The sequence below is a fragment of the Antechinus flavipes genome, chromosome 2 (assembly GCF_016432865.1).
Source record: "Antechinus flavipes isolate AdamAnt ecotype Samford, QLD, Australia chromosome 2, AdamAnt_v2, whole genome shotgun sequence".
Lineage (NCBI taxonomy): Eukaryota > Metazoa > Chordata > Mammalia > Dasyuromorphia > Dasyuridae > Antechinus > Antechinus flavipes.
The window spans coordinates 421,264,506-421,280,430 of NC_067399.1; the positions used below are offsets into that span (position 1 = coordinate 421,264,506).

General features: G+C 40.9%; 1 protein-coding gene across 3 annotated transcripts in view; it reads right to left on the reverse strand.

The window, feature by feature from the left end:
- Positions 1–15,925, reverse strand: part of SLIT3 (slit guidance ligand 3) — a 778,163-nt gene that overhangs the window by 108,498 nt on the left and 653,740 nt on the right. For all 3 annotated transcript variants that reach the window (XM_051978878.1, XM_051978877.1, XM_051978879.1), the window contains 3 exons: positions 15,622–15,785; positions 3,922–4,072; positions 506–580 (listed from right to left, as the gene is read on the reverse strand). In XM_051978878.1, the coding sequence (XP_051834838.1) occupies positions 506–580; positions 3,922–4,072; positions 15,622–15,785 (390 nt within the window). The remainder of the gene's footprint in view (positions 1–505; positions 581–3,921; positions 4,073–15,621; positions 15,786–15,925) is intronic.

The following is a 15,925-nucleotide window of genomic DNA, read 5'->3' on the forward strand; positions in this document are numbered from 1 at the left end:
ACATCCTTGTTTGAATGTTGCCTACTTCAAAATTAGACTGTGAATTCTTTGAGGGCAGGGTCTTTTAACTTTTATTGTAACCTTAATGCTTAGCACAATTTTTGGCACATTTGTTGTTGTTCAGTTGTGTTCAACTATTCATGATACTACAGACCATAGCACATCAATACTCTTCCATAGGGATTTCTTGACAAAGATACTGGACATTTGCCATTTCTTTTTCCAGTTCATTTTACAGAAAAAAAAAAAAAAAACTGAGGCAAATAGGGTTAAGTGACTTGCCCAGGATCACACAGCTCTTAAGTATCTGAAACTGGATGAGAACTCAGTTTTCCTTACTCCAGGTCTGGCACCTCATCCACTGCACCATGTGACTGCCCCATTTTCACAATCATACCTTAACTATTTGATGGTTATCTAGGCTCCTAGACTTTGCCTATTAACCTTGCAGGCCCACTAGCTCTGCATCACAGGTGCAATGTAGTGGCTATGGCTCTCTACTCACATCTTCCTTAGATTAGGCAGCTTCTTGAAGATCCCAGTAGCTTCAAGGACAGAGATTTCATTGTCATTTAGGCGTCTGGAATGAAGCAAAAGTGAAAAGGAAATTAGGCATTAGGATAAGTGACTTCCATTCCTTCACCCTGGAAGGACTATGATCTTTACTGAGATAATGTTATAGCACTCCACATGTCTTTAATTCCTTACACCCTGCAAGACTCACAACATCTGAAAGATATAATTGAATAGAAACTCAGCTGTACTATCCAATGTTCCTCATTTGATTATTTGGCATCTTAGTTCTAAAAGTAATGCAGAGGCACTGGAGGAAAAGAAAAGAAAATCACTATCTATCCACCTCCATCAAGAATCATTCTGGACTACAGAAAGATGTCCTTTTTTGTTTATCACACAATAAATCCATACATATAATTATCTCAGCATCTAAACTCACTATTAATTTTTAAAAATTTAATAACTTTTTATTGACAGAACCCATGCCAGGGTAATTTTTTACAACATTATCCCTTGCACTCACTTCTGTTCTGATTTCTCTCCTCCCTCCCTCCACCCCCTCCCCCAGATGGCAAGCAGTCCTTTACATGTTGAATAGGTTACAGTATATCCTAGATACAATATGTGTGTGCAGAACTAAACAGTTCTCTTGTTGCACAGGGAGAGTTGGATTCAGAAGATATAAATAACCCGGGAAGAAAAACAAAAATGCAAGCAGTTTATATTCATTTTCCAGTGTTCTTTCTTTGGGTGTAGCTGCTTCTGTCCATCTTTGATCAATTAAGGCTCTCTTTATCGAAGATATCCACTTCCATCAGAATACATCCTCAAACAGTATCATTGTTGAGGTATATAATGATCTCCTGGTTCTGCTCATTTCATTCAGCATCAGTTCATGTAAGTCTCGCCAGTCCTCTCTGTATTCATCCTGCTGGTCATTTCTTACAAAACAATAATATTCCATAACATTCATATACCACAATTTACTCAACCATTCTCCAATTGATGGGCATCCATTCATTTTCCAGCTTCTAGCCACTATAAACAGGGCTGCCACAAACATTTTGGCACATACAGGTCCCTTTCCCTTCTTTAGTATCTCTTTGGGGTATAAGCCCAGAAGTAAGCTGGATCAAAAGGTATGCACAGTTTGATAATTTTTTGAGCATCTCACTATTAATTTTAATTCAATTGGGCAAAGGTATTATGTAAGAACAGAGTTTTAGATGTTAGAGGAATAATAATAAAAATTGCATCTATATATCACTTTAATCTTTGGAAAGTGATTTATAAAGATTATCTCATTTGATCCTCACAATGACCCTGGGAAGTAAGTACTATTGTTATTCCCCTTTTACAGTTGAGGAAACTGAGACAGAGGTAAAATAACTTGCCTAGAGAGTCATGCAACTAGTCTGAATCTGGATTTGAATTCAGATCTTGCTGATTCTAGGTCTAGAGCTCTAATCACTGTATTACCAAGCTGCCTCAAGATGCATACTGATCTCCATGAAACTTACATTCTGGTAGAGATAAAAGCATGCTGATACATCAAGAACTGTAACACAAAAGAGAGGGGTGAGATGGAGCAGTGGTTAAGGGACTGGCTTTCAAATCAGAAGAATGAGTTAAAATCTTGCATCTCTCTCTCTCTCTCTCTCACTCACACACACACACACACACACACACACACACACACACACCCAAGACTACCTCTTCATCCCATAGGTAACTAAGACTATTAAATGATGGATGAGTAGAGCTACCTGCATGGGTGGAAGGAGTTTTCATACTTGAAGGGATGATCTCATAGGTCCAAAATAAACACAAATAAAAAATCAAAATACTTCATCGGATGTGTAAAAGAAAGTGCTAGAGGAGGATTAAAAGGAGAAAAGTGATACCTGCTGGAAGTTGGAGTCAGGGAAGACTTCATGGAAAAGGTGTCATTTGATATGAGCTTTAAAAAATGGGGAGGAATTTAACTGGGAAAGAGGTAAAAAGAGGCATAGGAAGCTCATAAAGAAAATAGAAACTTCCATTTTTTCAGTGCTTTATAGCCATCTTCTCATTTACTGGTGGGTGGCATAAAGTGAATAAAATTCAAAGTTTGAATTCAAGACACTTCCTGGCTATGTGACTCTGGGTACTTAACTTCTTATGTGTCTTAGTTTCCTCATTTATAAAATGGGGATGATAGCATCTATTTCCCAAGGTTGAGAGGATCAAATTAGCTAACATATATAAAGTTTCTTGGAAAGCTAGAAGAGTTTATATAAATGGAAGCCATTATTAATATAGTTACCATTTCACATATGAAGAGACTGAGAGCCAAATAAATGAGGTAACTTTTCTATTGTCAAGTGGCTAATAAGGGACTGCAGTTAGAATTGAAACCAAACTTTTTCTGACTCCAAACCCATTGCTTCTTTGACCATACCACATGGTATATTTTAAAAATATGTCAGGCCACCCACCATATCTCTGAGCTGCCTCCCTTTGCTAAAGAAATATATATATATATATGTATATATATGTATGTATATATATATATATATATGTATGTATATATGTATATATATGTATGTATATATATGTATGTATATATATATATATATATATATATATATATATATATATATGTGCCCAAGGAATGCTACTTGCAATGTACTTGCAGTCAGAAAAAAGAAAAAATTGTCAATGATGTTTTAGACACTGTAATTATGGTCTGCCCACTGATACCTTCATTAGCATAACTTAGCTAAGAAAACACCTTCCTATCTCTCTAGTCTTCTCACACTTTACTCTCCCTTTATACTCTACAATCCAATGATGCTGGACTTTCTGAAACAAGTCTACATCTTCAAACTCCAGGCATTTTTATTGATGATCACTTATCCCTAGAATGTTCTATCTCCTTACATCTGTCTCTTGGATTCCTTCAAGGCTCAGCTAAAAATCTCATTTTCTTCAAGAAGCCTTTATGGTTCTCCTTAATGCTAGTGACTTCCCTTTGACCTTCCCTCTCCTCTGTCTGTATCTGTCTTGTATGTACATAGTTGTTTGTATGCTTCTCCTCCATTAGAATGTAAGCTCCTTGAAGGCAGGGATTAGGTTTTTGTCTTTCTTTGTGTCATCAAAGCTCAGTACAGTGCCTGCCACAGAACAGATGCTTTATAAATGCTTGATGGCTATTGACTGATCCACCATTTTAGCAGCTTCATAGTTATGATCTTCTGGGAGACCAGAAGAATCTTTGCCTTTTCTAGGTACTGCTCCTCAGCCTCAGGACTGAGTCAGGTGTCCATCGATAGAACACACCTGATTCAACAGAACCCACTAGTCTGGGGGATGGATATTGGTACTGGTGATTACAGAGGGCCTGGAGAGTGTCAGAAGACTTACAGGTCAGTCACATATTCTGGGATGTGGTTTGGGATCCGGACCAGTTTCTGGTTGGAGCAATCCACGATGGTGCCTTCACAGCGACACTTCTCGGGACACACGAGATCCATGAAGCAATCCCCACTGAACTTGTTCCGATAGTCCTCAGAACCTGAGAAGGGAGGCAGAATAGGGGATCACATCAGCTTCACATATAGTTCAGACAGGTGACAGGAAAGTAGGGGTAGAGCCTGGTGCACTATCCTGTCCATAATTGCTCTTTCTTTCTTAGAGACATGATTCATAAATCTTTTTTTAACTGTCTTTTTCTGTATCCCCTGTGCTTACTACAGCGCCTGGTACATAGTAGATAACTAATAAATGTTGAATGATTGATTGATCCAGCATGGTATAGTACGATAAGCATTAGACTAGGAGGACCTGTTCTAAGTCTAACTTTGTCACTTCCTAGTTGTATTACCTTGAAGCAAGTAGTTTTCCTACTTGGGGCTTCCTTGTCTTTAAAATAAAGACTAGATAATCTCCAAATTCTCTTCTTATTCCAACATTCTGAAGAAAAATGATTGATACTTTTTTCTGGTACTCTCTACCTCCTCCCTGCTTCTCCCCACCCTACCATAATGCTTCCTCCATCCCTGCCCCCGGCATCCCCATTTTTCTTGGTATCAATTATTTTTGGATAAACGTTTAGGCTTACTTTTCATTTTCATATTTTCAATTATAATCTCAGGGACCAAAATTTAAAAAAATCAAGAAATTGGAGAATGATTTGTAGCTATTGCAATTAAATCTCACTAATTCAGATTAACTGGAGTGGAGGCAGGAGTTAGGTCAAATTAGAATTATAAATTATTTTGAAGAAATTAACTGTTATTCCTTTGAGATATATAGGAAGTAGAAATGAACTAATAATATACTACCTCTGAGAGGCTTTTGGGTAAATCACTATAATAAAGAGACAAGAATCATTAAAAATTTTATATCTGAAAGTTTCAAACTTTTATTACAGAAATTTTTTGTAATTTTCATGAATACTTTTGAACTATCAAAGGGATTTAAAAACAATTTGTTTTTATGTGTAGTTTAAAAGTTTCCTGTGTAATCTTTATGTCACTGATTTACCCTTTTCTTATTAACAAAACAAAAGCAAACTTTAGGCCAATCCAATAAATAATTACAAATGCAAACTTAATGGTGACTGAAGTGGATTTGGTCTCTTTTTAATGTTGATTAGGGTGACCAGGATAAACTTTCTCATTCCTAAGCTTTCTTTTACTCATATTTCCCCGATTCCTAGGTGGCAGGCATTTGCTTAAAACTAAGGTAGCTGTAGGGACCATTCCATCCCAGTCTATGTGATACAGGAAACCCATGGAAAAAAGCATGAATTTCCATATAGTCAAGGGCTTTCTGTCTTAGGCAAACTGACTATTCAGAGCTCTCTGAATTATATTCCTCCCTGAACTATACCGATTAGATGATTTTTCCCCAGACACTTTGGCTTGTGGAGTTCCAGACGGAACCTCATTTTGCAATTCTTTGCCAAGTAACTTGTTCTCTTTTGACGGGTCCATGAGTAGAAATGAAGCAGCATTCCATTTCATTTATGAAAGTGTTTATAATGGGATTTTTGAACCAAGATATCAGAGCTACTGATCAAAGGAAGACAGAGAGAGACAGACAAGGTACATAATTTGCTTTACAACAATTAGAGGATCTAAAAGAAGTGGCGGAGGGGACAATGATTAGAAGACAGTATTTGAGGATAGTAGCCTATTAAATGCATTTTCATTATATTAAAAGGGAGGCCAGTTTGCACTTAGCAAGAACCATCTTTATAATATGGCTAGATTACAATAGATATATCTCTACAACAAACATATTAATCTATTTCCATAAAGTGATCTTGCATTAGATCTACTGGACTTATATATTCTTTCTTTCTTCCTTTCTCTCTCTCTTTCCTTCCTTTCTCTTTTTTCTTTCTTTCTTTCTTCCCTTCCTTCCTTCCTTTCTCTCTTTCTTTCCTTCCTTCCTTGCTTTTTCCTTTTTTCTCTTTCCTTCCTTCTTTTTTCTCTTTCCTTCCTTCTTTTTTCTCTTTCCTTCCTTCTTTTCTTCTCTTTTTCTTTCTCTCCCTCCCTTCCTTCCTCCCTCCCCCTCTCTTTTTCTTTCTCTCTCTCCCTCCCTCCCTCCCTTCTATTTTCCCCTTGCTATTGTTGCATTTGTGATTGTCTGTAATAATGACTGGATTGGGATGTGGTCTTTATATACATGTGGGACAATTGTTAATAAAAACACATGCAATCTAAGACGTCCTAACCCAAGCCTGGCTTGAAATGCAGGCCCTGTCACTTCGTATTTCATTACTGAACTACCCAGAGCAACTTAAAATCATTTGTTAGACGTAATGATTATAGCTACTAAAAAGTATTTTTAACTTTTCCAGAGCTTTAAAAGTCAATGGCAATCTTGATGCAGATTTGTCACTGCCAGAAATATTTAGGAGGAGAGGGCTAACTCCAGGAAGGCAGAACTCCTCCTCTTCAGGGGCATTTGGAATGAAGAATTCTTGGAGGCTTTTGAGGAGGGTTATAAAACTGCACTTGAAATGGGTCTTAGGAGAGCTGATGTCATCTTGGCCCTGTGCCTCTCCTCCCTACTCCCCCCTTCCCTCCCAGCAGGCAGCTCTGAACAACATTTGTGTGATCGGGTTGGGAGGGAGGAACCTAAAACCTTTAATAAGGGGAGGCAGGGGAGAATCCACATTTTTCCATCAGTAACACAATTGCATTATTAATTCCTGCTCGGGCGATGTTCTCCAGGAGGGGCACACACACAGGGAATAGAACATTTGCATGATTTCCTTGCCAGCAGCAGTTTGGAATCCCTCTCCCTGCATACAGGGCTAGCATGTTAGGTGGGGCACCATCGAGACTGCTGCCTTAATGATGTGTGCTTTTTCTTCATCCTTGGGCAACAGTCGTAGAGAGGAAAGTCAGGGTCCCATTGGAGTTACTGAAAACCTCTAGCTGGGCCGATGGATCCTATAGAACAACTGGATCAACTTTGAACTGTGAACATTCATGCCACAGGCTGGTACAGATCATTCCAGAATTGCTCTAGGATTCTTTTCCCTTTCCCTTTTGTCCTTTCTGACCCTCCTCATGATGAGATGGCTGAAAGAAAAAGAGACAGAAACAGAGAGGGAGAAGGAGGGACACAGGACAAAAAGATAATGGGGAAGAATAAAAGTCTGCAGGGTTTTGTTGGCTAAAGAGGGTTATCTGGACAAGCACACAGTCAGAAATGATGAATAGCACACACAGAGGTTTGCCAGGCACTCAAACCCATCCATTAGTCTGCAAAGGCTGCGGGAATCAGACGCCAGTAACCTGATAACATTTACTATTTTACTAGAAGCCTGGTGATCACTTGGGCAGGTGGCCGTCCTATTAAGTTATTCCCATCAGAGAAACTAATGTATGCCCTAACCATCTGCCCAAAAGGCTGAGTTAAATGAAATTGGCCTTCTGGCCATGTAATGCTTTTTCAGGACCAAACTGGACAGAGCACTTTAAGGTCCAAATGATTGAAGGTGCCTGATTAAGGGCTAGTGGGGAGATTCTTTCCTCTATTGTAACACTTCATCTCAGTACAAAGAGAATGGCAGTAGAGAAGGGGAACAGTTTGTTTTCACTATTCCAAGAAGAAAGGAAAATTCTGGGGTTCACAGGTTTATTTTGAAGCTATTACTCACAAATGTATTGATGTGGCTTTTGGTGTAGGGGGAAATCCATTTAAATTGTCTACATTCCCTGCACAATTTCCATTCTGTAATGATAGACATAGTACCTTGAGAGAGGGCCATGATGCTGAGTGTTAAAACAAATAATCACCTATTTAATATTCTATTGCTCTCACGTTATTAGTCCATAGGACCAATTCTGCACTGAGGGTAAACCGAGGCTTACAAACCACTTAGAATCACATGATCATGCATATATGGGAATGCAAATTTGGGTCCCAGGTCCTGAATATTAGATTGGGAGGGAATAACAACATGAAGTTCAGAACTGGAACCAAAGTATCATATAGTAGTTTGGATTAGATAGCCTCTCACATTCTCTAATTCTGGTTTGAATTTCATTTCTGTTAATTATTTTCTTTGAGAGTATTGAAATTTACATTTCGATTCTTCTAATTATTAGCTATATGACCTTGAAAAGGCCATCCACCTCTCTGGGCCAGAGTTTCCATCTATGTAAATGAAGGGACTGAAGAGATAATTTCTAAGGCCTCTTCCAATTCAAAAGTCCATGGTTTTATGAAATTGAGCCCATTCCCCATAGCGGTAGCTATCACAGTTGATAATGTGTCAATCTATAGGATTGGGGAATGAGAAACAGAGATCCCTTCCCTGTATTGACAAAGCAGACATTTCTCTAGGGGGTTCCCAGTGAGATGCCTAACCTTGATGTAGGAAAACATCTTTAACAGGGTCAACCTAGACTTCTGGCCCTTTTGTTACTATGATCTGGCCAAGGATGGAAGGGTCGTCCAATGGCTTCCCTCACCTTTAGTGAGGGATTCTGCTTAGTAAGATGAACCTACCCCACTGCTAAATTTCTAGAATACTCTATAAAGTTCTACTATTATTTTTTACCCTAAAGGTTGAAGGAAGCCTGAAGTAGCATAGCATTCCCAACACAAAACCTTTAGAAAAGCTATATTGGGATATCTGGGTTGAGATTTTCCCATGAAGCCACGGAACGTGTGCATGGACTGGAAATGTTTAATGCTTGTCCTTTTTTACTCCCTTAGGGGAAAGGAAGGAGCTGAATCAGGATACTCTGAGTTGCTTCACTTCCTTCATCCCAGCATTCTGAGCATGTGCCTTGTTGAACTGGTTTAGAGATCTGGATTCAAGTCTAGCCTTTGGCACAGACTCGCGGTGTGATTTTGGACGCGCGACTCTGCCTTTCTGTTCCCCCTTTTCCTACCTACAAAATAATCCCCATCCTCCCCGCCTCCCCGCACAGAGTAAACAAGAGCCAGGTAATTCACAGGTGCACCACTTGGAGATGAATGTCCCTAAATAAGTGGTCCCGTGACTGCGGACCAAACTCGGCCCATACGTGTCCTCAGTTCATCCTTGGAGTCCCCTCCAGTGCCGGGCCCTGGCCGGTGGAGGGGTAGATGTGTGGATGGCTAGGAGGTTGAGAGGCAGAAGCCCAGGCCGTCCTGGCTGTGGCAAGGCCTGAGGCCCGTGGAGATGGCCTTCCCACGGTGCTCCGCGGCAGAGAAGAGAAGAGTCCGCCGGCGGCGAAGGAGCAGCAGCAGCGGCAGCAGGAGGAGGAGGAGGAGGAGGCGCTGGGCCATGCTGCAGAAAAGCACGGAGCTTTCCGCGGTGCTTGACAGAACCATGTTCTGTTTCTATCATTCCACCACATGGTTAGATCAAGCACAAAGGAAAGCCCCGTGGCTGTGGCCAGTGAGAGTCAAGGTTAGGCAGCAGCATCACAGAGAGAGCTCAGAGGAAGCAGCGTGGAGAGGAAGCAGGAGCCTGCCCGGTGCTGGCTGCACGTGGCTCGGTCACTGGGCCTGGGCAGAGGCCTGCAGGGCTTCCGAGGGCAACAGAGCGGCTTCCCCCTTTCCACCTGGCCAGGGGAGACACGGTGGCGGAGGCACAGAGGTGGTAGCGGGTTTTGGAGGCTTGTTAGACACACAAACTTGGAAGGTTTGGAGTTGACCTCTATCCCTCCCAGCGGGAACATTTCAAGCCACAAGAAGATATTTGCAAGATTGAATCAGCTGCTTCAGGCCTGGAGTTGAGTACCTCGCAGCCCCAGGGCTGGATCTCTGACGCAGCCCCCATCCCCGCCCCACAAAACTACTTAGGAATCCAGAGCAGCAGGACCTTGTCCTGAATGGTTTCCAAATTTCGTAGATAGTGAGACCCCACCTTCCCCTTGTGTGATAGCAGCAAATGCCTCCCTGTCAGCTCCTCTTCTCACATTAGACAATAGACATTTTCCAATAGAAGCACTTTGACAGTAAAAATCCAGTAAACAGAAACAAACAAATGACAGGCCATTCTGTTCCCTACTTTTCCTAACTGTGAAATTATTCCCAGGCTTCCTTCCCTCCCAGGAATACAGAGTAGGGCGAAGCCAGGCAATTCACATGAATGGCACTTGAAAAATGAAATGTGCTCTCTCAATAAGTGGTCCCATTACTATTGACAAAGATTAGCTAATGCATTTTATCATTTCACCCTTCAATTCCTCCCCAGGGCTTGCCAGATTATTCCTAGACAAACTATTGTCTCATCACTTCTGAGTTCAGAGGTCTCCCTGAAACAATTACCGGTATCTCATCATTGCTTCACAATATTTTCCTGTCTTCCTCTTGATCAATTGGAGGCACGGGGCTGGGAGAGAAGTGGTGTTACAAAATAGCATTAGGAGACAGACCAGGGTCTCCCAACGGGGAACAAGATGTTTAGCATAAATTAGACATAGAATTTGTTGGGATTCAAGAAACTCCACAGGCACATCTATCGCCCCAAACACCACAGAATTGTCCAGGGGCTTCTTAATTTCTAATATAGAACTAATGAAGAACTGATGTGGGCCACAGCCATTTAAAGAACGTAGACCTTTAAGATGATCTTGTCTACTGTCTTCATTTTACAGAGGAAGAAATTGAGGCTCAAACAGAGAAAGAAGCTTGCAGAAGGAGAAAAAGTGACACAAGGATAAAAGCATACAGACTTAGGATTTGAAGTCAGATTATTAGAATTTAGAAATTGGCACAGGATTATTTTTTTTTTTTAAATATGTATAGGTTGAACAAAGTTGTCTTTTAAAAAATTTAAGTGAATATGCTTTTTTAGATTTTTTTCATTTATTCTTACTTTTGATGCTTAAATCAGCATCAAAAATATAAAACACACATATGTGTATATATATATATATGTATTCACACACATATACACACATATACACAAACTCTGGTGTGTGTGTGTGTGTGCATGCGCGCACATTATTCCAGGGACTGGGAAGTCACTATCAAAACTGTTATCCTGAGGTGATAGAGCCATTAAGGCTTTACTTATTCTCTGCAAACATATTTCCACCATTTACGGTCTATCCCTATGGGGTTCCTCTTAGGAGACACTCTCTATTTGACTCTGTCATTAGATCTGAAATTTTTACAAACAAAATTGATTTTTTCTGTGGAGACAGGTTCTGACTAAAACTGCCTAATACTCCCTAAAAAGATTCTGGTTTGGAGATGGGGTCATCCAGTCTCCTGAGAAACAAAAGTTCTGGCAGATTGGAGCTATCATTGGAGAAGTCCCTCCAGTTTTCTGGAGCTTTCACAGAGGAGAAAATAAAAATCAGGTCTCTAACAAGTCCAGACAAATTACAGGGAAGCTCTGGAGATAAGCCCTCCTCATGCTTGACTTTATCTTGGCCTATAATTCTCACAGGGGCAAAGATCTGGAGTTGAATGGGACTTCGAATGCCATTTCCTTCAACCTCCTAATTTTGCAGATAAGGAAAGTGAGGGAGGTTGAGTGATTTGTCCAAGATCACACAGATGGTAAGCATCAGAGACAGCTCTGAAATTCCATTCGAATGGAAAAATACATATGACTCTAAATTCAGCATCTGAAGAAAAGAGAATAGCAAAACCAGGACCAGGAAAAAAAAACCCTTTCTCTTTTCATGATCAAGACTTATCACCTCATCTTACTTTTTTTTTTTTCTTCTCCATAAAGAAAAAAAGGAGTAATGAATTACAATGTTGGGAGTACTAAGCAAGGAATTTTAAGTCCTGGATTCTAACTCTTGCTTTGAATCTTGCTCTGTGGCTTAGGCAAGTCACACCCTTTCCTTGAGCCTCAGTTCTTTCTTTTGAAAAATTAGGGAGATGGGACTAGATGGTCTCTACTGTCTCTTCCTTTCCTGCTCTAACACATTGTGATTTCACTAGAATATCTCACCAATTGATTTATCCAACGAACTGTCTCGAAACTGGGCAGACCCAAGGTATCACCACATTTTTTCTCCCAAACCTACTATTATTTCATATACATGCTTATATCACAGAGGAAAAACAATAAACAGAAGACAGCTTTTAATGGAACGTATATTATTCTGGGAATAGCTTTTAGGTTCTCACCCAGCCAGATCGTGCTTTAATCTGATGCCCAGATTATACAAGCCACCAATATTCACCTCTAACCTGATATTGGCCCCATGCGCCGGATGCTGCTGATATTGAGAAGCAGAGATGAGACAGCCAGGAAACCAGATGTGGCCCAGCCGAAGAATGGCTTTCCAAGTTTCAGAAGCAGAACTCTAATTGAGTTTTAATTAAATCACCCATCTTTTCAATAGGGGAGCTTTTAGGGCAAAGTAAAACAAAGAGTTATTATCTGCCAAATGCAATATCTGTCACTTGCCCTTCTTTTTTCCCCTAGTGTCTCTTAGGAAGTAGGTAATTTCAGACTCAGAGTTTTCTATACTATAAGCACAGTGTTGTCCAGTATCTTCTCCTACTCTCTGATTCAGAAATGCCTTGTTTCAGGGGCAGAGAAGTCACTCAAGGACTCTCCTTTATCCCTTTGTTGTTAAGGTCTGCTTCTTTTTCTCTATTTTATTCTTTTTCTTCCCATGCACTACAATATCTACAATGTCTCAACTATAACTCCAGACGTCTTTTTCAATAAGGGGCATAAAGTCTTGTTCATTAAAAGCTTCATAAACATTAATCAACTGAGGAGTCAGGTTAGGTTGTTACATATAGGTCCCTAACCCTGCAGCACCTCAAATTCCTAGCTTGAGTTGGGGATTTCTCCTTTGGGAGGAATATTCAGCCTTCTGGTCTCTTGCAACTCAAACTGAGTTTTTTTTTTTTTTTTATTAATTAGGAGTTAGGTATGGACAGTCTGCTCCATTTCTCCTTCTCTTGCTCCCTTGGTCTCACTACTGCTTATCATCACCCCTACCAGAAAAGTTAGGCAGACAGAAAAAGGTAAAATTAAAATTTGATTGACCAACCTATTCTACTCCCCTTTTAGCAATTATAGTGTAACACTTAGTCTGAAGAAGGAACTGAAAAGGAGACAGGGATTATTTCTGAGACTTGACTTCTCCATTCTTCTCCCTACCTCTCCATCCCCTAGATAATTGGAAATTGGTGGCTCTGATTTTTTTACATAGGAAAGAATTACAGACTTTGAAAGTTGGAAGGGACCTCACTGGCTATTTAATTCAACACCTACCTATAAGGAATTTTCATTCTAACATAGTAGGCAAATGATTACTCAGCTTCTGCTTGTAGGCGTTCCTTGAAGATAATATCCTCTCTGAGTTTTAAATAGTCCTAGTCTTTTTAATTGATCCCCACATGATATGGATTCATGGTTTTCTGCCATACTATTTACCCTCTTCTCTGGATACATTCCAGCCTACCTGTTCAGCCATTCTTTTTCAGTCATGTCCAACTCTTTGTGACTTCCTTAAAGTCTAGTGTGTATTTTGTGTGTGTATTTGCAATGTAGTATACTGGTTTTTGGGAGGGACAAGAACAAAGACAAAAATTCTCTCTTAATTATTCTCTCTTAATCTTCAAAAATATGAGGTTATTTCCTATTGAGCATCCAGCCTGAAATCAGACTCAAATTCAACTCCAGCCTAGCTGTGTGACACTGGGAAAGTTACTTAGCCCCTGTTGTCTCAGCTTTCTTTATAAAATGAGCTGGAGAAGGAAATGACAAACCACTTCACTATGTCACTAAAACCCCACATGGAGTCACTAAGAGTGGGATATGACAGAATAACAATATCACTTCCTTTAGGGAATTCCAAAACTTGAAGATCTGATCTGATAATCAGTAAAAGAAGATATTTTTGCTTGTTCCTATTAGTCCTGTGTTCCAAGGTAGTAGTATTCCTGGGAACTAGATAAATTGGTCTCTCTCTTCTCCTATTGCAGAGAGGCTGCTACTTAATTGACTCCAGGTTCCCACTGAAGTCTATACTCTCCATCCCAGGCCAAACTAGTGTCAGTCCCATCAGAGATGGAGAGATTACAGCTGGCAGATGGCATCCTGTCTTTCTCCTCATCTTCTCCTCACATATTCCAATCTCAACCTCTGAATTAGAGTGTCCGAGAGCAATTTAGATTAGAACACTTAATTAGATCAGTCCAGACTTGACAGGAGGGAGGTGTGAGTAGGTAGAAGGACGCTGGTGTCAGCCATCACCTCTTCAGGCCCCAGAAAAGGATGGGCTTGTCTGAGGTAGCAGCCAGGGGCTTAGCAATGAAGGTTTTCCACCCTGGGATTTCCACAGGCTTAGGAAAGAGCTCAGGGGGTAGGAAGGGCTTGTGAGATTTGGCTCCAGAATGAGAGAGGGCATAATTAATGTGGCCAGAATTTCGATCGCAAATTCTCATGCTCTGGGAGCTAGAGCTGAAATCATGGTGTAAGCAATATAAATTCTCATACTATATTGAAGCCCTGGGGGGACATCCTCTAGTTTAAGAAAATCTTCATGTTTCCATTTGGGACACAGTACCAAAAAGTCCAACATAGACGACAAAACAATGCCCGTGAAACAAGAAAAAACTGTTCCCTGTTCGTCGGTTTCTGGTTATCAGGGAATTCTGTTCCTCTAGTGACTAGCTCATGAACACTCAAAGCTAATCTCAGGAGGAAATTCTTAGGAAGGAGGAGGGGAAAGAAGATGGGAGGGGGGAAGGACGTGAAGGAGAAGGGGAAGAGAGCTTTTTTTGATGACACAGATTGCTAGAGTTGTCCACATCCAATCTTAGCACCTCGTGTTATCAATCTCTCACCACTGGGAGCACAATCTATCATGGTGATTTTTCCAGTGGAAAAAAGACATAAATGATAGTAATTTTTATCCAAACGCTTGTCTAGCTATTTAGTCAATAAGAGCTATTTCTCTTCCAGCCATGATAGGCTGAGAGACTTCCCTGTGCACTGTTGTCCCTTCAGGGGGTGCTCCAAGACCAGCTGAGCTGGCTCCAAAGCAGAGTAGGACCAGTTAAAAAACTAGAGATCTAAGCCAAAGGCTTCTAAAGTAAGTCTCCTCCTCTTCCCATACACCTGAAAAATAATCTACCACCTATCTAGGTTTGGGGGGGGGCAGGGAATCTAGTAACTTGGGAAATGAGCAACTGCATAGAAGGCAAGGCCCCAGAGATTACCTAGTATAACTTGAAGCATGGCTTGGGATAGTAAACAATTTGATTTTAATTTCTGTTCTTTGGGAAGCACACCTTTCCTTTTAACACTAAATCACATGCATGTAAATGGTACCCTCTCCCTGGTTCCCAATCAGACTGAGATAACCTGCAGATTATGTTTTCCTTTTCTTTTATTTTCCCATCCATTTCCTCACCCCCTCCATCCCACCCCTCATCAGCCCAGCTGTGTGTGTGTGTGTGTGTGTGTGTGTGTGTGTGTGTGTGTTTTCTTTTAAATCCATAAGGTAATTGGTTTTCTAGAGGGCTAACCAAATTTCTCCAATTTAATTTGCAAAGATGCTCCGTGAGGATCCATTACAGCACACACTGTCCTGCAGATTGGATTAGCGGCCTCTCTGGGGCTGCTGATTTCTGAATTGAAAAGCGTGGCCCTGGCCAGTATAACCCGATTACCTGAGCAGCGGAACTTCTTGCTCTTGATTTGGCTGATGCGCTTGTTGGCGAGGCGCCTCGGGCTGCTGCAGCGGGCCCCGCTCGTCTCGATTGGGTTATCCTGGAGGTAGTCAGCCAGCCACTTCAAGTGGCAGTCGCACACAAATGGGTTTTGGGCTAAATGTCTGGGAGAGAGACATGGCGGTTAATTAGGAATGACCCACGATGCCATGCCCCATTGCTCTTCCCCCTCTTGGGGAAGTAATAGAATTCCAGTCCCCCGCCACTCCTGCCCCCTGCAAAAGATGGGGGGAACATAGGAAAG